General features: G+C 40.7%; 2 protein-coding genes across 3 annotated transcripts in view; one reads left to right on the plus strand and one right to left on the minus strand.

The window, feature by feature from the left end:
• The first annotated feature begins 15,309 nt into the window (after positions 1-15,309).
• Positions 15,310-15,678, plus strand: FAM237B (family with sequence similarity 237 member B). The gene has a single exon (XM_073329570.1). It carries the CDS (start codon positions 15,310-15,312, stop codon positions 15,676-15,678), a length of 369 nt encoding a protein of 122 aa, XP_073185671.1.
• A 3,139-nt stretch (positions 15,679-18,817) lies between these two features.
• CFAP69 (cilia and flagella associated protein 69) overlaps positions 18,818-22,929 on the minus strand; it is a 51,055-nt gene continuing 46,943 nt past the window's right edge. For both annotated transcript variants that reach the window (XM_073334021.1, XM_073334020.1), the window contains one exon: positions 18,818-22,530. In XM_073334021.1, coding sequence (XP_073190122.1) covers positions 22,354-22,530 — 177 coding nt within the window. In that variant the 3' untranslated portion in view covers positions 18,818-22,353. The remainder of the gene's footprint in view (positions 22,531-22,929) is intronic.

A 22,929-nucleotide genomic window follows, 5' to 3' on the forward strand; every position in this document is an offset into this window, starting at 1 on the left:
TTCACTAGGAGGGTGGTGAAGCACTGGAATGGGTTACCTAGGGAGGTGGTGGAATCTCCATCCTTAGTGGTTTTTAAGGCCCAGCTTGACAAAGCCCTGGCTGGGATGATTTAGTTGGTGTTGGTCCTGCTTTGAGTAGGGGGTTGGACTAGATGGCCTCCTGAGGTCTCTTCCAACCCTAATATTCTATAAGGGGCCCTCTTGAATTATTGGAGGTCCTAAGCAATTGCTTATGTCTAGCACAGACACTGAAGCCCATTATAAATTTTTGGGCCATTCTATCTTCCCCCACAGTTTTAACAACTTTTTAAACATTATGTTTTTCTGTCTCTTTTCTTGGCATAGGACTCTTCAGGGTTGGGAACCATGTGTACAAAGTGGTTAATGCTTAACTTAATTCCTGATTGTGTCAGTGTTTTCCCTATAATTTTCATTTTTCTCCTCATTGCAGAATGAATTTAGGATGATATCTTTATGTAAAAAGTTATAAATATTTTCTACATTAAGATAAATTAGGGTGATATAACTTTTTACTAAACTACCCTTTTCCATAATTTATATTTAATATATTTTTAAACAAGTTTAAGGGAGAATGAATAGAATCTAGACTTCCAGGCCTGTGCTTTTGAACTGCTCATACTTCCTCTGTCAGTCATAAATAAAACTAGGCTGTGCTTATTCTGCAGCTGGATTGTTGTGCTGATGAGGATACATGAGAAATCTTGACTCACTCTCCCTGCTCTCTGTTGATGGATATGGTGAATGAATAAAAATACCTTAACTGAATGAGAGTCCATAGTACTCACAATATACAGGGCTTTTCATACTTAAGCATCATATCCAAGTATGTACTTATTTAATAGTATTTTTAAAAGGCTTGAAAGTTAATTGAGCCATTTTTCTGGACCAATGTCTTCACCTATATATGGAAAAATATGGAGAAGAGCATTTGATTATGTTGATAATTTGCTAATTTTACTGCAGTTTTTTTGTTATCTACTTTACAGCTGGGTTTGGCTAATAGTAGCTGTAATGCCTGCAAATACTGCATGTGTTTTACTTTATTATAATGGAGTCTTCTGTAGGACTTGCAAATGTTCTTTTGCAAATACAACAGCAAGGGAACATTGCCAGACCACATGGCCAAGGTGCACAATATTGGAAGTAACTTCATTAATGATTATTGTAACAGGGTTATGACTCACCACCACTGGCACCTCCAGCTGGTTGCTCCAGGAATTAGCTCATCAGCTGTGGAGCACCCTCTGCGCATCATGTCTCACCTGTTGTCTGCTCTGCTAGTTTGGGACCTGCGTTGCTCCCCGCTTGGTAGCATCCTCTTCAGCCCTCCAGCAGTGTCCACTACTCCAGTCTCATCCCCTTTTAGGGCAGGGGAGTGGGGAGTTAACAGTTCTTCATCTTGCACCTGCCTCAGTGGCCAACCACAACCCCAAAGTCTAGCCCTCACCTCAGGGCAGTCTGTCTCAGCCACACTCCTCTGTAGCCAGGTGCAGTGTAAGAGGGGGACCCAGGCCCACCCACTACTCTGGGTCCCAACTCAGGGACCCTCTGGTGGCAGCCTCTCTCTGCCCTCCTTCGCTCTCCTCTTGTCTGCCTATCTTCCCTGGGCCACTTCCCCTTTGGCCCCATGCACCTTCTCAACCCTTTTTAGCAGGAGCCAGAGCCCTCCTTTGCTCCCCACAAGCCTGCCCAACACTGCTCTGTCCAAGGTACCACCTCCTTACTAGTTAGGGAGAGACTACCTCCCCTTTGCAGGGTAGCCTTTATATAGGGCCCAGCCTGGCCCTGATTGGCTGCCTCTATCTTTGTCCCGATTGGCTCTCCACAGGCTCTTGCTGATTGGCTGCTGGTCTGCGCAGCCTCTCTGGCTTGTTCTCGCCCTTTTCCTCATGGAGTGGGGCAGCTGCCCCACTACAATTATGAATCATATAGTGTCATAGTCCGTGTTCTTTACTTGTACGTCAGTATGCCCTAATATGTATTCTTACTACTTCTTTCAAGTTCAGTACTGCTTGGTTTTCAGGGTCTTGAGTCAGCATGACAATTGATAATACCAATGGCATAATCTATAGATACATTTGTTCTTGAAGACACTCACTCTAAGGTTACTAGCAGGCCTTGCATCATAAAATGCTGGTCACCCTCAACTCCCATTGACTTCCAATAGGAAGATAAATATGTCTGCAGCCTTGTCCAGAGATATTACCAATGGTTACATTAATTCAGCTGCATAACGGCAACATCACTGAAGGTGAAAGAAGGGAAACCCAGGAAAATGAGAATCTTCAATGCAGCTTAAGTCAGTGAGTGTTGATGGCACTCACTAGGATCAACACCACTTGTTCTAGCACTAGTTCTGCTCCAGCACTGAGCAAGTTCATAAGAAGAACAAGAATTAGATTACTTATTATACCATTGCCTTTTAAATGAGCCATGCTTTAGGGGTCTTCACCGCCAAAGTCTTCATAATACAGAAGAAAAATAAAAGAGATGCTAAGATCGCTGGTATGCGTCTCAAAGCATCTACGGTGTTTAGGTGGTTTCTTTATCAACTGCATTGCTTTTTAAAATATATATATATCGTTATATCATTACCCTAAAAAACCCAGCCAATTTCACCAGCAACTTACTGATGCTGGTGTTGTCATCTTCTTTTAATTTGATTTGGGTGTTGAGTTATCCAGTGGGTGTGCCAAGCAGTGGGCGTACTAAGTGTCCAGCTTGATTGTAGAACACCACCATTTTTTTGCTTGATGTCACACACTGCTAATCAGTGATGCACTGTTTATTGCAATTCCATTGATTCAATTCTTTATCTGCAGTGAGTCCTACTTACATAACAGATTTAAAATAGCAAGGTGTGTAATCATACAACAGAATTCAGTTGTGGAATCATGCATATGGCTATTAGAGGTTTAAAATAATTCAAACTGATTTATATTTAATTGATTAATATTCTTTATATATAATATACCTTTTCCATTCTTATTATTTCTACTCACATTTTAAAGGGCTCACACATCACTGGCCATGATAATTGGAAAATTTGCAAAGGGCTACATCAAATCCTAATTATTACCTATCTCCATTCTTTCATGAAAAAGGTTAGTAGGTTGGGCAACAATTATATCATTACCTTAATGAAAACAAGTTATTAAATTGCTTTCCACCTGGGTATTAAATCCCTTTCAATACAGGTTGTCTGTAATTCAGTTTGTATACCCAAGTCAATTTTTTTTATTATGAACAAGAACCATCATTGATGTTCATTTTTTAAGTTAAGAAATGCTTCTGATTTAATTAGCATCAGATATTTCCATTTAGAACAAAAATGAAATGGTCCAAATAACACAGCTTTCTATTTTTCTCTTGCTTTTCTAAAAGTTTCTGAAACACATCAGTACAAAGTGGTGAAGTTCGCATAGATTATGCTTTGAATTTGACAAAAATAATTAATTCAAAAACGTTTAGGCTTCTAAAGTTTTAGAACATTGATGCATTACGTTAAAATGCTGTTTATGTAAATTGATCATTTAAATATATATATATATATATTTATTTGACAGAAAAATAGATTTAACAAGTGGCCTGCGTGTGCATTGCAATACGGTAAAGATCCACTAGATGGAACAACTTCAACTACTATGGCAATTAAAAAAAAATCAGTGGAGCCGTTCAAAATTAATGCAGTAGAAAATTATTCTTATTGGAAGAGTTTGAGAGAAAAATGTTTTATTTTGCCTTAATTTAGATCAGTTATAAAAAGTTCTGATAATCACATATAAGCACTGTGATTCCTTTCTTTCGGCCCAGTCCGGAAAACCATACTCATGTGAGTAGTCCATTTAGGTCCTTTGGAGCTCTTCCTGGCTGATCTACAGAACAGAAATATCATAATGGGAGAGCAGAATACTATCAAGTTAAAACTGTTTTAAGCCTCCTTGCCGACTGAAAGAATCTCAGGAGGAATGTATCCTGTAAGGTCAGGGCGGACTGCATAAAGAGAGCAGTGTGGAACACCCAGTTCCTATCTTGACTCCAGGCGGCATGGTATGTCAGAATCCATATGGGAGGAGGGGACATGATCTACCTTTTGTAGTTCCCAAAAGGAGTTCACTTTTAAATGCTCCCTAAAAACACTGGAATAAAAATTGGGTTGATAATACTACCTTAGAGATGTGATAGTCTTACTTAATAAGTCTTTGCTAAATTCTTTGATGCAAGCTTTGAGATCCTTGGATAGAATGTTATAGAATTCTATCCTTCCATAGATGCTATGCAATTATTAGGTCCCAATCCTGAATTGAACTCCACGCAGGCAGACCCCTGTGCATGCACAGAGCTCCACTTAATGGTGAGTTCCACCTGAGTGCAGCCCATTGCAGGAAGGGGCCTTAGTTTTCAGAGGGCAGTTTGCCATAGTTATAAATCCTTAGGGCTTGACTGTCAAATGCAGATAATAGTGTGAAGGGGAATTAGAGTTCAAAATTAACCTTTCACATCCTTTCTTATTTTGGGGGCATCCTAAGATACCAGGTGTGTGCCTTGGCTGGCGGATGCGGGAACCCCATACATAATATGAGCCACTCTGAATATATTGAATGAGCAGCTGTGGATCTATGGTTGTGAGTCAGACCAACTACCTGTCCTTGTAAAAAAGTAAGTTATAAAAACAACCCTGATAAAACAGTCTGTCTCAATTATCCAGCCTCTCTGTCAGTTAGGCTCTTGGAATTGAGTCGACAACGAGTTCAAATGGAGGTATGAAGGGGGTGCAGCAAACTCGTGAGGGAATTCCTTGCCTGTAACTAGTGCTCCTGAGAGCTAAAACTAAAACTAGTGCTGGGTGCTGCTGGAGCGTGATGAACCATGTGGGACTCTGGGAAACTGACTCAAGTAATTAGAGAAATGACTGTTCAATATTAGTATTCTTGGAGTATGCAAAATGTGATGGACTGAATGTGGAAGACTCCATTCAGACCCGACCAATCAAGACCCCCCCCAAATAAACAAGTAAACAAACAAACAAAATTTGGCAAATGCTACCGCCCCACCCCCCGAACAGGAAATGTAATGCATTCCATCAGTGAAGAAGAATAACTTGGTGTCTGCTGGCAGGATAAAGTAACCAGCGCTGAGGTGTTACAAAGGATTGGCCACTGGACTATAGAAACAATGATTAAAAAAAAAGGCTGAATTGGTTTGGACATTTTGTACAGGTATCAACACTATGTATTTCTAGACAAGCACTTGACAAGATACCACCTGGTGGAAGACAGAAAAGAGGAGGACAACAGATGACATGTAAGAAAACTAGTGAGAAGAATGTCACTGTTATGGAAACGGACTATAATGGAGCAAGAAACATGGCACTTGACCAATGGTGGAGGAAAGACTGGGTAGTCTCCTGTCACAAGGTGCAAGAGTCTCTAATATAAAAAATAATTACAATATTTTTGAAGGGGGTCATTTTCTTATCAAAGAATTTTTACAGAAATAATTTCCTAAGGGAATTAGATAGGATATTGGGGAAACAGAGTCAAATAGCAAAGGCCTATGCTTCTCTATTTGGGAGGGTTAGCTTACATAAGAAAAACCCACTCCCTAGCATTCTAATTCCATAGATGCTGTTCTGGAAAGTTCTGATTTTAGGGTTAAAAAAGAGCATATAATACTATGCTAAGAAATCATATGGAAAGAGAAAAGTTGAGAATAGGTAATAAAATAAATGAAAGTATTAAATGTAAAATGAAAAATTGATTTAGGGCCTAAGTCAACGCCCATTTAAGTAAATAGAAGCCTTTCTGTTAACTTCAATGGCCATTGGATTGGGCTTCTTAAATCAGATTTTCAAAGGTATTTAAGCACCTGAAGATGAGATGGGCACCTAGTGGATTTTGCTTCTTTTAATTCTTCAGAAAGCTCACTGATTCTTCAAAAAGCTCAGTGATAGGTTCACATCAAGTCACTGTATACTCATCCTCTGGCTGTATTTCTTCATATATCTATTTTGGCCCAGTTAGGTTCTTTTTACCTCTTAGATGCAAAGGAAATAATAGTCCCTCTACTAATGCTTTAAAGGCTGTCAGTAGACAGCTAGAGTTTTTTTGAGTATCATCAGTTTCAAAGCACATTTGGATTTGTGTCTCTAGTATTGTATAACTAGTTTTGATGACAGTGGTTTGATCACATTTTCACATAAAAACAGACCATGGCTCCTGTCATATTTCACCAATGCATATTCTGAAATTCTAAGAACAAGTCTTACTATATACTTGTATTCTTTTTCAGATCTTGCCTTTAGAGACAGAAAGTTCTCTGGCACAGAGACTCTTCATTATCCAGCTTATTTTATACCCTAACAAGGTTGCATATGCTATGGTGCTCTATAAATTATTATTAATATCTAAAAGCCTATGGTGATGGGTTTGGTCACAGAGATCCCCTTGGGACTGTCACCTGACATGCTGAGATTACCTCTGAGCCCATTTTCCCTGCCAAAGGTTGGGACTCCAGAACCCTGCCTTGTTGATCCAGACATGCTAGCCTGCTACAACACAGACCCAGGTCTGGGCATGCCCCCAAAGCTGCAGATTTTTAACCAAAAACTACGCAGCAGGTCTTCTATCTCAAGCACCCAGACACCCAGTTCCCAGTGGGATCCAAACACGAAATAAATCAGTTTTACTCTATATAAAGTTTATACAGGGTAAACTCATAAATTGTCTGCCCTCTATAACACTGATAGAAAGATAAGCATAGCTGTTTGCTCCCCCAGGTATTAATCACTTACTCTGGGTTAATTAATGAACAAAAGTGATTTTATTAAGTATAAAAAGTAGGATTTAAGTGGTTTCAAGTAATAACAGACAGAACAAAATAAGTCACCAAGAAAAATAAAGCAAAAACACGCAAGTCTAAGCCTAATACATTAAGAAACGTTTACAGGTAAAATCTCACCCTCAGAGATGTTCCAATAAGCTTCCTTCACAGACTAGACTCCTTCCTAGTCTGGCCCAGTCCTTTTTCCTGGTACAGTCCTTGTTAGTTCCAGCAGACATCTTAGGTGGAAAGCAGGGATGGTCTCATAACTGGCCTCCTCCTTTGTTCTGTTCCACCCCCTTTTATAGCTTTGGCACCTGGCGGGAATCTTTTGTCTCCCTGGGTCCCCACCCCTCCTTCTAAATGGAAAAGTACCAGATTTAAGATGGATTCCAGTATCATGTGACATGGTCACATGTCCTATGAGACCCCAGCCTCCATTCTTCCTGGGCTGGCCTACACTACACAGGAAGGCTTGCAGGTGAATAAACCATTTACAACTAATTGTCCTAGTCAATGGGAGCCATCTAGATTTTAAGCCACCATTAATGGCCCACACTTTGCATAATTACATTAGGACCTCAGAGTTATACTTCATATTTCTAGCTTCAGATACAAGAATGATACATGCATACAAATAGGATGAACACACTCAATAGATTATAAGCTTTGTAATGATACCTTACAAGAGACCTTTCGCATAATGCATATTTCAGTAACATCATATTCACACTCATAAGCATATTTCCATAAAACATATGGAGTGCAATGTCACACCTATATAAAGTAGCATTTGTAAAAATGGAATGACTTGAATTATGGTCTTAATCTATTGGGTGACAGCTGTGCCAGAGACTCAGATTCAAGAAGAGAACAGATATAGTTTAGAAAGTTAGATCTACCTGACATCATCCAAGATTGAGCAGGGCATGTATCTTGCACCAATAGAATCTTATGCTGTGATTTTGTCAGATCTCACAAACTATGCAGAGTTCGATTGGCATATTACCTGGATGAAAGACTTCAAGGAAAAGCAGATGCTGCAAGAAAAGGTTTTGGTGTTTCAGTAAGTGGATCTTTTTGTAATTCTTTAGTGAGCCACTCTGCCAGCATGGTGTTGGAGGCAACTGTGTTGGAAGAGCTGTCTTTCAGATGGCAGATGTCTTTCAACAGTAATCATTTAAAATTCTATGGCATTTTTCTCAAGTGCAGGGCTGTGGCTGTCCAAGGCAGCATGGACCTTGCCAGTTTAGAGCCTTGAACAACTTCCTTCTACTAGACTCCCTAGAACAGCTTCTTTAATAATTTGCTCATCTCTGAACAGCCGGCAAGCAGGTGAAATCCAGAATACCTTTGTTTTGGTTAGTTAATAGAGCTGAATAGTACCTATGGTGTAAAATGCTTTTGTCAAGGTTCCTTCCCCACTCTGAACGCTAGGGTACAGATGTGGGGACCTGCATGAAAAACCTCCTAAGCTTATCTTTACTAGCTTAGGTCAAAACTTCCCCAAGGTACAAAATATTCCACCCTTTGTCCTTGGATTGGCCGCTACCACCACCAGACAAATACTGGTTACTGGGGAAGAGCTGTTTGGAAACGTCTTTCCCCCCAAAATACTTCCCAAACCCTTGCACCCCACTTCCTGGACAAGGTTTGGTAAAAAGCCTCACCAATTTGCCTAGGTGACTACAGACCCAGACCCTTGGATCCTAAGAACAATGAACAATCCTCCCAACACTTGCACCCCCCCTTTCCTGGGAAATGTTGGATAAAAAGCCTCACCAATTTGCATAGGTGACCACAGACCCAAACCCTTGGATCTGAGACAATGAAAAAGCATTCAGTTTTCTTACAAGAAGACTTTTAATAGAAATAGAAGTAAATAGAAGTAAAGAAATCACCTCTATAAAATCAGGATGGTAGATACCTTACAGGGTAATTAGATTCAAAACATAGAGAACCCCTCTAGGCAAAACCTTAAGTTACAAAAAAGATACACAGACAGAAATAGTTATTCTATTCAGCACAATCCTTTTCTCAGCCATTTAAAGAAATCATAATCTAACACATACCTAGCTAGATTACTTACTAAAAGTTCTAAGACTCCATTCCTGGTCTATCCCGGGCAGAAACAGCATATAGACAGACGGAGACCCTTTGTTTCTCTCCCTTCTCCCAGCTTTTGAAAGTATCTTGTCTCCTCATTGGTCATTTTGGTCAGGTGCCAGCGAGGTTACCTTTAGCTTCTTAACCCTTTACAGGTGAGAGGAGCTTTCCCCTGGCCAGGAAGGATTTCAAAGGGGTTTACCCTTCCCTTTATATTTATGACAGCTTTATAATAACTGGGCTCAAAAGAGGAAGCTGTTACTGGTTGTTAAAAACTTGTGGGTGAAATTAGTGCCTATGAAAGTGAAGGTCTAATAGTTTGGCTTGAAGTATCATTCCCTCAGAGAACTCAGACAATGCACGTGCAACAATACTTCAGGAACTCTCTTAAGAAACTGTCTGTGGTGGAACTGTTTTAAGAGATGTACGCAACTGGAAAAAGCCATCTCCAAATTCATTTTCACCAGTGACCAAAGACAGGATTTGAACATGGGACTCAAGAAGCCAGCATACTGAGGGTTTTCCATTGACTTCAGTTGGACTGGTATTTGGCCCTCACTCAGTGCAGCCCATGGCCCATAGGGAAGAAGCTTTTATTATCACATTTATTGTGCTGCATAAAAACCACAGGTGCTCTACCTATTATACACATTGACTCAATTATGACTCCCCCTTCTCTCCTCCACCATTCTTCTGTCCTCATTCTCTACATGCTCATTTTGTCCTTTTCTTAGCTTCTCTCCCTTCTCTCTGCCCTGTCTTTCTCACACTTGCAGCTGCAAGTGTCCTCACCCGCATCTTCTTAAGGTGTTTCCATGGTGTGGAAGAACAGCATGTTCAACTCCTCTGCCAACTCCTGCAGCTGAGGCTTCTCTGCTTGGGGTTCTGTTGACTGTTCTCCCAGTTGTCCAGCTCATTCTGCCTGGCTCTGTCCAAGAATAAATAGCCAGTGCTCTTGTCCTACTGCTCCATCTTTAAGTGCACAAACATAATGTAATACTTGCAGACTAAAAATGCCTCAGCAATGTTAAGAGTTGTGGGGAGGAAGAGGGTCACAAGCTTGTGAAAAGTAATGTGACTGCAGGAATGGACTTAGGGACACCTGAAACAACAACACTTTGCATTAACAACGTGTCTTCCATCCAAAGAGCTCAAAGCACTTTACAGACATTAATGAGTTGAACTTCACAACCTTCCTGTGAGTTAAGATAATGTTACCCTCACATTACTAATGTGGAGACTAGGGCATTATTATGTGACTTGCACATAGTCACACAGGAAGGCCACAACAGAGCTGGAAATAGAATCTGTATCTCCTTTAATAAGGTTATCTGTTGGGATAGCAGATAGAACTAAACAAAAAGAATCCAGTAGAATCCTTCCCGCTGAAAGGGACAGGGAAGTACTCAAAGTTTTAAGTATGGTGGGATGGGGGATGGGAAGAGCATTTGCCTCCCTAAAAGATTACTATGTGTGTAGTCTCCTTCGTTGGCTGCACAGTCACACTGCCTGTTTTGAGTGATGCAGAAGCTGATTTCCTGCCCCGGCCTCCTACTTTTATGACAATTACTACAAGGTCTTTATGAACACAAAGTGGCCTGTGTTATGCATGCTGCAGTGGTCGTATGAGCTAAGAGCCGTGACTCATGTCAGAAGATCCAATACAAAGTGTAAGCTTCAGAAGTCTCTCCTCCCGCTAAGGATATGGAATACTTTCAAATGCACATGTGAGTCAAACCTTTTCTCTACTCTGACTATTCTGTAGTGGGCATAGCAACAGAAGGGAATATAGAAGACAAAATATTTAATGTGAAAAATGTTTATTAGTTATTATAAAATAAATCAACCATCTTTTCCTTGGGGCAAAAAGTTATTACTAGTAAAGAAACAAAAGCAAAAGCAAAAGGATTAATTAAAAACTGGGGTAGATGGTTTGCTTCCCCCTGCTACATGTGCAATATAAATGTGTGCATTTGTTCTGTGCCCGCAGCACTAGTTTCTGCTCCAATTTTCTGGAGTGGCTTCAGGGGCTGTGGTAAAGTACCAGTGAAAATGAGGTTGTAAATATCCCTTTGAATGATACACAGAAAATAATTTAAATTACTAGAGGAAGACACTAGAGACTTTTAAAAGTGCTGTAAAATTACCCCCAAATCAGGGAATCTCTCTAAAAATTAATCTCAAATCAGGAAATTTCCTACTGGAACCTGATATGGCATCTATGTCCCAGGTAAAAAGCCCATTTTCCATACATTTGAAGGCTCTCCTTGTTTTGTGTGTGTGTGCATGCATACATACAGGATAGTCGAGGGTGCATTAAAAAGGTGTGTTTCCATGAAAACTTAGATGTATACAATGATTGGGGCTGAAATACGGGTAGGATAAGAAGTTAACACCCTAACGTGGAGGATGAGTAGGGAAAGCAGTAACTTTTCTGATGATCTCGGATAACAGGGAAGTGTGACACTTTAAAATGTCTTGTCCTCACACTGGGAACACAGGACAGGGCAGAATCTATCTAGGGGACTGGGGGACAGCAGTACTGAAACTATCTTGGCAGGTTGAAGTTTGTGTTGAGGGTGGGAGCCTTTGAGCACATTCATGATTTCGAGAGATGTGACTTCTTACATTTTTAGTTTGCACCTCTGTCTCTGTCCGTCTCCACCCCCACCTTATACACACATTCTGAATGGGACAAGGGGACAGACAGGGACTTGGGTGAGATTGACTCAGAGAAGGTGATGTCGATAGGGGTGGGACTTTCAGATCAATAGCCCCCTGTCCTCTCCTTTTCCACTGGCTCAGTTAATGCTGCTGCTGTTGCTGCTTTGTCAGTGTCAGTATCTTCCTAGGCTCTGTGCAGTGCAATTCCAACTTCCCTAGAGCAGCAGCCTCTTCAGTCTACTGGACTCGAGCAGTCAGTTCAGGACTTTATTTCCTTTTCTACAAGTGGCTGATCCCTAGTGTTTCACGGGGTAGAGTATTTACTCACACCACAGTATCCCTGTAAGTATTTCACTTTGTTACTTACATTATTGCCTTTGTGAAACTAATCTGTCCTGCGCTAAATAGTGGCAGTCGTTAGCTCATGACTTGTCAAGTCCCACTCAGGAGCTGTTCTAGGGTTTGCTTCTGGTTCAGGGGTTCAGATGGCAATTGACTTTTGTAATTTTTGTTTTCTGCTTTTGGCAGCTGATAAAAATCAGTGGTGACTTCAAAGCTCCTGTTTTACTGCTTCATAACCAAGGCACTTACATATCCTTACTGTACCAGTGAAATGAAAGTAAGGAAGATACATAATTTCTTTCCTGTTTTACTGAATAATTTTTTCTAATAATACAGGCAAGAACAAACATTCAGAGAAACTTGAACACATGTTTTCAAAATGTTACTCTGCAGAAGAAGGTATAACCAACTGACCTTTAACCATAGATAAAAAGGAAAGGTTTAGAACAGAATTAGATTCAAAATATTAGTTGTTATCTAGCTCATATACATGTAGTGAGGGTGAATAAAGGACTGGTTACCAGCACTTTGAAAAACCTTGTATTACTATTATTATTATTGGCTCACAAAATTATTCTGGTTGGAAACCCAGTTGGCAGACACAACAAATTCCTGGGACCCAGTGTAAAACTTTCTTTGGCCCAAATCACTATTTTGTATTTACATGACACCTCTGAAAGTTGGTAGCTCACATACTTCTTTGCTGTTTTTATTTTGAGAATTGGTAAGAGAGTATCTGACTGCGGTGAAAAGTGTGGTTATAAATGCTGTGACAGATAAATCTGCAGGGTGGCATTTAGGTGAGATACCAAATGAGGGGGAATGTTTTTGAATCTTTACTGTCATCTGTCTTTTTCCTCAGTCTTGTTTATGTATCTCTACTCCGCTCAGCCTGCTGACATAGTGAGAGGAGGGGCTAAAAAAAACCAGCTAAAGGACAGTGAGCACAGAACAGGGATAGCGTAGATGATACCTGCCTCAGAGCTAAAAGTTGGATAATGGTTTTGGGACGCTTTGCCAATCCTATTGCTGCTGCTGGGTTTGAGACAGTTCTCACAGTCTTTTGCTTCTTTTCAAACATTTCTTTTTGGTGCCACAGCTGAAGCCATCCTGGACTGCTGTGTTCCAAGTGTTAACTAGCTGGTGCTTAACGCTGGTGCCTGGGACTTGGAAATCAGTGACAAAGTTGCATTCTGGGCCAAGACACTCTCCAAGAGAAGAAGCTGGTGTTGCCTTCCGACTCTAAAACGATCAGTCTAATCACTGGATATAATCACAATACTGAGCCTTTCTGCAAGGCTTGCAAATTGCTTTAACAACATTAATTCTTCTCACAATCCTGTAAAGTAGCTTCATATTATTATCCCCGTATTATATAGAGATAGTTAAAAAAAGAGGCTCAGCTTAGGTTGTGACTTACCCAAGGTCACATAGCAAGTCTGTGACAGCGCTGGAAATAGAAAACAAATCTGCTGTCTCCCCACGGGCGTTTGAAAACTACAATGAAGGGCTCTTCCAAGACACTGCTCTTACGGACATGTTTAATTACTGGGTCATCCAAATCATGACAGTGTAAGTTTACTCTGCAGAGACATAATGAAGAGTTCAACCTTAACTCCAGCCTGCAGATCTGCCTGTGTTGTGAGTAGGCTAGCAGCATTTGAGAGAGTGACCTCTTCAGGCAGTCAGTAGACGAATAATAAGATTCTCTTGACTGAATGCTAATTGTTTCCCAAGCGGTTGGACAGTTAACAGTTTGTATATCCCTGAAACAACAATAGCCATTTAATACACTTCATTGCACATTGGTGTTTTCCTATACTTCGTGTTAAGATTCTGAGGCATGTGACTCTTGGGTTCAAATAGAGGAGATGGCGCTAAACCTTGGGGAGAGACGACCTATTCTGTCAAAAATGGTGAAAGGCTTTCATTGACTTCAATGAGATTTGGATTAGGCCAATAAGACATAATTAACTTGGTCTGTGCAAATCATTTTATTCCACCTGTGTTCATGCACTGGGAATATATGGATGCTGAGGAGAATAGTTGTTGAATTAAAATAAAAGTTTCATCACAGTGAACTAGATTTCTTTTTAAAGTGTGCTTCATTTGGATTTGAATAATAATTAAAAATTAAAGACACAGAAACAAATATTATGTACTGAAACAAATCAACAGTGTTCTTCCTACTTACAAGGTACATCATGGCTCCGGCTCTTTCATCTCCCAGCTTTCATCTCAGCTGCTTTCTTACGTATGTCTTCAGTGATAAAATCCAGACCTGTAATTTTCCATCAGTGCAGCTCAGTCAATGGTAACAATAGTGGAAGCTATAGGGCAGAGAGAGCTCAGGTGTTTTAACCATTGTGCTATCTAACCCTGTTCTGAGAGACAAGGTACTGGACCAACTTCTGTTGGTGAAGAGAGACAAGCTTTTGAGCTACACAGAGCTCTTCTGCAGGTCTGGGAAATGTACTCAGTGTCATAGCTAAATACAAGATGGAACAGATGGTTTATCACAAGTAGTTATTCTGAGCAGATAGAGCTGCATCCATCGAGAATTTCAGGTCAGAATTTTCCTAGTGTAGATCAGCTCACAATGGCTGTATACTCTGTCGTGTCTGACTTTTCATTATGACTGTAGGGTTGCTACTCTTTGCCTCTTCCATTCTGCTCTCTCTAGATAGCTAATATTTCATGCATACACGTTAGAAAAGCTATAATAAATGTTTGCTTAATTTCAATGCAATACTGAAAGAAGACAGCCTTGGATTTACTCTTTCCTCTGTTATGGCTGGAAAGGCTCATTCTGTGCATACACTTACTCACTCGTGTGCAACAGTCTACTCTTTGCCCTGGTACTGCCAGTCTGCATCGGAACTGCCAGAACTGCCAGTAGTGCAGATTGTTTATAATCCTGATACTTGATTGCAATAATTTTAAACACGAATGTTATAATTCTTTAAATCTCTACTAATAATTGAATAACTAGCAGAGAGGCAGGGTAGTCTAAACACAGGAGTGGTAGATGGGAGCTCCTCTGTTCTAAGATCAGCTCTGAAGCCAACTTAGTCTATGACTATTGGCAAGTCACTGAATGTTTTTATCTCAATTTTTCCATCTGTGAAATGGAGTTTATGATACTTAGCTGCTTTGCAAGCATATTGTAAAGCATATTAATGTTTATACTAGTGCTTTGGAAATGAAAAGTGCTATATAAATGTTAAGTGTTATGCATGACCACAATTCATAAATCATCTCAGGGATAGCTTTTAAAGTTATGTGAGAAAGGATTAGAGAAGGGCAAAGTCACTATTGTTTTTATGTCCTTTCTTTCAGGTACCAGTGTGAAGCATGGACTCTGTGTGTAGAAGAAGGTGGTACCTTCAATTGGGCTGTATATTGATAGTGAATTTGGTTTATGCCAATCCAGAATATCAGAAAGAACCTCCTGGAAGCCTGGGTGAGATTGACCATCACTGCTGGGAGATCTCCTCTCACAGGCTGGTGGAAATGAAGAAACTCAGGGTAGCAGATGCTATCATTGCTCTCTGGGATTTCATGATGTTCCTAAAAGAATCACCTAAGGCCAAGCATAACGAACTCTTCAATGACTTAGCCCAGAACTTCTGGGATATGTATGTCGACTGTGTGCTTTCAAGGTCCCATGGAATGGGCAGAAGACAGTTACTATCTCCCAATTATTTTTCCACATACCCATAGAGAACCTCACAAGGTAACTTTAATGTACAATACTAACCAACTAAATACAAGCTATTAAAGCCATAATATTGTTCCATCCTTCAATGGTCTATTTTTCAGACAACTCAACACAATAATTTCTAGTTTTCTGCCCATCTTTCTTTATCAAATGCTTTTCAAAGCCATTTTAATAATAATTTACATCTTTCTCTCCTTTTACATCTACAGTGCATCAAATTTTGAAGAATTGTGTGTGTTGTTCAGATTGTGCTAGATCATATATGTCCATATAACCCTACTATGTGCTCTGTTCAAGGCAAATTGGGCTATATATTAGTTATTATATTTTTACCAAGGTTTTTCTTAAAAGTGTCTGTGTGAATTTAGTGCTCATAAAAGCTCATCGTGCCAAACTAACAAGGTTGGAGACTGAATTCCTCTGTTTATTCACAGAACAGATGTAGAAGAAATAGCAACAGTGACATCTTCATAGCAATTATGCTTCACCTCTGACCTGGAGAAATGATCTCTCGGAGAGGTTCAGATTCCCTGTCCATTCAAGTCATATCCTTCCCACTGACACATACTATTAGTGCTCATTTTTGTAACATGGACACCTGGCCACTGAGAACCACCAAATGGTAACAAATTCACTGGTCACTCTTGCTTTTGGGGGAGATTTGAACTGGCAGCCTCTGGATGACCAGCTCTATATCTTATTAACCAATCCCCAGAGATAGCTTTGCCCCAGAGTAATATAACCCCAGTAGATTTTTTTTTATGGTGGCAAAGAATTGAGATTGAACATGACACACAAAATGAATAGACCAAGATAAAAGATATCACATAACCCTAGCCTTCCTAAACAGATTGCTAGGATAATAACTAGCCCTCTTTTCTAATCTTGCAGGGTCAGACTTCTCAAAACATCAGTTTTAGGCCAAAATGGGAGAAAATTGAAGATACCTTAGCAAGATGACATCAAACTGAAGGAAAAGAGCCTGCTTGTCAAAAGCACAGCCTGTACTGTAGCTGCTTATTGAGCATTGTTCCTTTGATGGGTTTTGAGATTTTGTTTTATGCTGAACAAGCACTTGATAATTGATAAGTTCTTCAGATGTGTGTTACCAACGTTTCCCTTTCTTTAAATGTACCATGGTTGCCTTTCCCACCCCTCTGCACGTGTGAATGCTTTATGTATTTTGAGTCAATATCTGTGTTCTCTCAGGTAAATCTATCTGTTTAAACTAGTGTTATATTTTTGTAGACATTCATCTTGCAAATAATTATTTTTTAAAATGTTAACTGCAATGGAAACCCAATATATTTTTATACATTAAACAGACTGCAATGGTAACAAGGATATTTTATACAGTATCATGCACATGAAATGGATTTCAGTTTTAAGATCTGCAAAAAAGTGCCAATATCAACCCAAAGGGAGAGATTATGCTTGATGTAGTGTCTTGCGCAGCCTCTAAGTTTGTATTTGATCACTGCTTGGTCTTGGTTATAGTTTAATTAAAATATTTTTCTATGCAACAAAGACTGAATAATAGTCACTGTCTCATACTTGTCCATTTGTATAGCTGATTAGTTACAAATACAATATATATATAATATAAAAAGGGACAGTTATGTATTTTGCATAAGATTAGCATGTGCCCAATGCACCAAGGTGGGAGTAAAAGGGGTGCAATGTATCCCACCCATGGGCTACTTGGGTTGCAGCACAGTGGGAGAGCCGCCTCAGGCAGATGGGCATGGAGTGGAGAATGGATGGAGTCTTGTCTCCACTACAAGAAACCAACCAGCACAGCACAGCTGGCAAAGAGGGGGCAATAACCGGCTACTAGTCTCTTCCCACGCAAGGGGAACTTAGTAATGAACTGTGATTCTCCAAGTCAACACTTGTTTTCTGGTTTGCTCCTGGAGCTGTGCAACTTATGGCAGAATGTTAAATCAAGGTCTAGCCCTTTACAGGGGTGGCACTGGGAGAGCCTTGTCGGGGCTATAGCCACCCCAAAATTTGCCTTACCCCCCCTGTAGCCACTCCTCCCAGTGCAAAAGTCAAATGTTACCCAGAAGGAAGGGTGGCATGGTATGGTATTGAGGGTGGCGGCTGTTGGCCAGGTGCCCAGGCTCTGAAGGCAGCGCTGCCATCAGCAGCAGCAGAGACGTAAGGGTGGCATTGCCACCCTTATGCCTGCAGTTCTGCGCCGCTACTGGCTCTGACTTCTATCAGCCCTGCCCCAAAAATCCTACTGGGCAGGAGCAAAACAAGTGTGATTTCACTGGACTAGGAATTTGACAGGATTCTCCTGCTTAAAGGGGAAAATATCCAGAAAGCTTCCTCAAACCCCCAATCACTGCCTTAAAATTCACAACCTTCTTACAAGGAGGGGATGGGCCTTCTTGTGCTGGGAGCGGATAACACTCCAGATGCTGGGTGCAAAGGAGGATATGTTTTTGTGAGGTCTTAAAACTCCAGACTGCTTGAAGTCAACTTCTACTCACCTGAAAAGGACAAACTCTTATTACGGCTATAATATTTTTGTTATCTATCCCAAGCCTTGGGACTTAAGTTTCAAAAGAACTAGCATATGTGTGACACAGTTACCAGTTGAATAACCTGCAGGATGGGGTGGAGTGATTCTTAGGGCATATTTGTAAAGGGTCTTTACAATGGGTAAGTGATGAGACTCACTAGAGACTCTCGCAAATGTGCCATACTGCAGTCTGGATTCCAGTGTGCACCAGTCCTGAATTTACTTCAGTTTGAACTGCTTCTAAACTATGTGAGATGTGACCCAAGCCATTTGCCTTAATACATGCGGTTTCACTGGCTTTGTGCACTTGTGCTGGAGCCCCAGGTCTAGGACCCCGCAGGGTGGGAAGGTCCCAGAGATCAGCCTCCAGTCCATCCCTGGAAGTCTACAAAGTAATGAAACAGCCCTGTAGTTTGAGCCCTGCGAGCCCGGGTCAACTGGCAGGGGCCAGCCACGGGTTTTTCTTTGCTTTGTAGACATACCCTTGGAGAGTTAGTGAAAGATGGTTAACTTAAAATAATTAGCTGAGGATGCTGCAAGGCATCAGATCAGCAAGACCTTTCAAAATAAATTTGTTTATTTATAAAACAAAAGTTGAATTTTTACTACAATCCTCATTTTGACTTAATAGCTATAGATGGAGTATGCTTCATTAGAGACCCAATATATAAAGCTGGATCAATTGTTTGCCTTAGAGAGCTCAGTTTAGCTGAGCTTTCTACCTTGGCCATATAAACAGTGCAGTAATGATCCAGGATTTTTCAGTGAATAAAAAAAAGTTACTTTAACTATAGTTCATTTACAGAGGTGTAAAATGCATTCACACTCATAAAGTCACCTTTTATGCTCATTTATATCAGCACTATTTTTGAACTGAACAACAGTTACAATGCACCATACATATTTGAAAGGACTCCATCCTGCAAGGTACAAGGAGTCCTCAATTCTCATTGATTTCAACTGAAGATGAAGGGACTCAACACCTTGCAGGATCAAATCTAATATTTTTTTATATTTTGATGCCCTTGTCCCAGTGCAAAGTGGTCTCGGATATCTTAAGAAACTATAGTATATTGACTATACATATGCTAAGATCAAGTCCAAGGTACAATAATAATAAGTTCAACAATGTCAAGGCATGTATTATTATTCATACATGGAGTACTTCACAAACAAGTCCTTGACCCAAGTGATTTACAATACAGTGTAAACAATTAGTTCAAGTGGGACTTTATTGGCATGACAAGCTATCCAACGAACACTGACGAAGAGGTGGATGAGGTTGATTGGAGGAGGCAGTGCTAAGCATAAGTGGAAGCCTGAGGAAGACATTGAGTGAAGTGTGTGAGAGAACAAAGGCTAAAAGATTAGACAACATGTAACACACGAGTGGGTAGAGGAGATGAGAGAGAATATTGGTCAAAGCAGTATTTTATTCCTAGAGAATAAAAAATGAATGGTGTTGAGGTGCAGAACAGGAGGAATCATAGGAAGGTTTAAAACAACAACTGATGCAAGAGCCAGTGTTGAAGGTCTATGCACCAGGAAGGCCTATTAAAATGTCAGCAGATGCTTCACAGTCTGGGTTAGGTGCAGTGATTTTACAGAAGCATGAGGCTTGTCGGCAACCAGTGATATATGCATGCAAAATCACTGACGGAGGAAGAAACCGTATATGCACAGATTGAGAAGGAGCTTTTAGGAACATTGTTTGCCTGTGAGAGATTCAATCAGATAATGAAGTTGAATTGGACACAAGCCCTTGATAGCATTATTTAGCAAACTGCTAAATGACTGTACCTTAAGGCTTCAAAGAATGATAAAGCTGAAAAAGTATGATTTGGTTGTGACCTACACACCTGCTAAATTCATGTTCACTGCAGATGCACTTTTCAGAGCAGTGACTTCCACTTTGAAGCCAGAGAAGACTTTAGAGATAGAGATTCAAGCCTATGTGGATCTGATTGTAAAGTCAATTCCCATAGCTAACAGGAGACTGCAACAAATAGCAGGGGAAATAGAGAAAGATGAATCTCTGGGGATCCTTAAAGAAGTGATAATTAAAGGGTGGTCTGAAAAATAAAGTACCTGCCGTGCAAGTATAAGACTATTGGAACTGCAGACATGAATTTACTGTGATAGATGGGGTGATTTTCAAAGGCAGTAAGGTTGTAATTCCAGTGTGCCTCCAAAAAGAAATGCTACAGAAGATCCATGACGGTCATTTGGGAATTGAGAAGTGCAAATAAGTGAGCACAAGAGGTTGTGTATTGGCCATGGATCAATCACGACATTACTGATGTGGTAGGAAACTGCTTTTCATGCTTGAAATACAAGCCATGGCAACAGGCAGAGCTACCGCGACCTCATCCGTTTTACAAGGATTTACGAGAAGGTAGGCACTGACTTATTTACCTGGCAATCAAAGGATTATTTAATAGTCACAGATTATTATTCTCTGTATCCAGAAATTTGCACACTGCACAGTGCTAATAGTAAGTCAGTGATAAGTGGCATGAAGGGAATCTTCTTCAGACATGGAATTCCAGATGAAGTCTTTAGTGATAATAGATTGGAATTTTCCAGTGCAGATTTTAGGCAATTTGCCATAGATTGGGATTTTCTTCACAAAACATCAAGTCCAAATGACCCCCAATCACATGGACTTGTGGAAAAGTCTATTCGGTCAGTACAGAACTGTAGGAAAAATATTTTGATAGTGGGGGCAATTTGTATAAAACTTTATTGGTTTACTGAAGTACACCCCTTGGAGAATGGCTTTTCTCCAGCTCAGCGGTTAATGGGAAGAAGGATAAGATCTAATTTACCAGTTACTGATTACTTGCTGAAATCTCGTAGCCATGAAACCATATGGAAAATGAAAGAAAATCAGAAGTGGAAGCAGAAATATTATTTTGACAAAAGGGCCCGTGATCTCCCACCTCTTAACTCAGGAGATGGGGTGAGCCTGAGCAATGACACCTCTGGTACTTGGGCCAAAGGGGTACCATATAAGAACAGCTGCATCCAAGGATTATGTAGTCCAGACAGACCCGGGGGACACATTTCGACGTAATCAAAGGGATCTAAGAGTAATCCCAGAAAGTTCCAAAACACTGACAGAATATGCAGACGTTGGCATTTCCCAACTGACTGATCATTTATCATCACAGGAGAAAGTGTCAAGGAACAAGAGAACAACTCAGATTCCAGTGAAAAGCTGACACTGAGAAGATCAGAGCAGGAGACTAAATGTTCTGAAAGACTCAGAAACATGCTAACCTGCCTGAAGAAGGGGTATTTGAGGAAAGCGAGTGGTAAAGACTCCAGAGTGATGTGCTGGTAATCTCTCCTCTCTAGGTAGCTGACACACTGGGTTTATAGAAATGTTTATAGATAGGCTGAGAATTTAATGTATGTGTTATTAGCAGGGCCGGCTCTAGGCACCAACAAAACAGGCACGTGCTTAGGTTGGCACATTTCTAGGGGTGGCATTCTGGCGCTGGCCATGCTGCCCCTAGAAATGTGCCCCCGCTGCCCCAGCTCGCCTCCGCCTGCTCCCCTGAGCCCGCCACCGCCGCTCCGCCTCTCCCCCTCCCTCCCAGGCTTGCCGTGCGTGAAACAGCTGTTCCATGCGGCAAGCCTGGGAGGGAGGGAGGAGAAGCCGAGTGGCAGCGCGCTCGGGGGAGGCGGCGGTGGTGGAGCGGAGGCGAGCTGGGGCGGGGAGCGGTTCCTCTACCCCTCCCCTTACTTTCTGTGCTCCCCCTCGCTCACCTCTGCTCTGCTTGCTCCCCTGGACTCGCTGCCTCTCCCTCGCCTGAGAGGGAGGGGGGAGAAGCAGAGCGGCGGCGTGTTCAATAGCTGAGGCACAGAGATCCAGCTATTGAAGCAGGGTAAACTGAGCCTAGCACAGATGGCCTCAATTATCAGAGTCAATGGACCTCTGGAACACACACTGCATGGAATTCTTTATTCATGAACATTTTTTTTTTAAAGCAAAAATATATTTTCATCTATAATCATTAATCGCAAGCTCTTCTATATATTTAACCGAAGAAATACAAATAGATTATATCTTACAAATAATGTTTGGATATATATTAATGAAAAAATACAAAGCACTGTCTGAAACAGTACAGGACAATGTTTACTTTACAGATACTGGATCTTTCTTGAGTGGGTCCAACACTTCAACTCCTTTGATCTTTTTTAAGGCTCCTCCACGAACAGAGAGCTTTCTAAGAGCAAGGTCTGTGTCAGCCAGAGGCCCTCCAGTTAATTCAGAAGGTGTACTTTCTACAGTTACCAAGCGACCAGATGCAATCTAGAAAACAAAACAAATGGCTTGACATGCATATTAGTCTTTAAAATAAAATGAAATGAGAGTTAACTCACAGGCCTTCTCTTTTCAAAATGCTACTCAGAAGCTGGAGATGCATTTTGAAGGTTTCCTAGCTCCTCTCAAAATACTCTTTAAACAATATACATAATTACTCCATCAATAATGTAGACCGAACAGCTTCTTGGCTGATATTTTGATGCACTGTGCTGCTCAGCCTTTGTCTGATCTTTAGCATGCAAGAAAAGAGAAAAATACCCCCCAGCTCTTCTATACTTCTCATCATAAGAAAAGAGAATCAAGTTCTCATTAGAAGAATAAAATGTTGTGCAATGTATTCTGCTATTTGGATTTGCAGTGTTGCAAGTATTTTAGCAAAGTAAA

Source organism: Lepidochelys kempii, chromosome 2 (genome assembly GCF_965140265.1).
Source record: "Lepidochelys kempii isolate rLepKem1 chromosome 2, rLepKem1.hap2, whole genome shotgun sequence".
Classification (NCBI taxonomy): Eukaryota; Metazoa; Chordata; order Testudines; family Cheloniidae; genus Lepidochelys; species Lepidochelys kempii.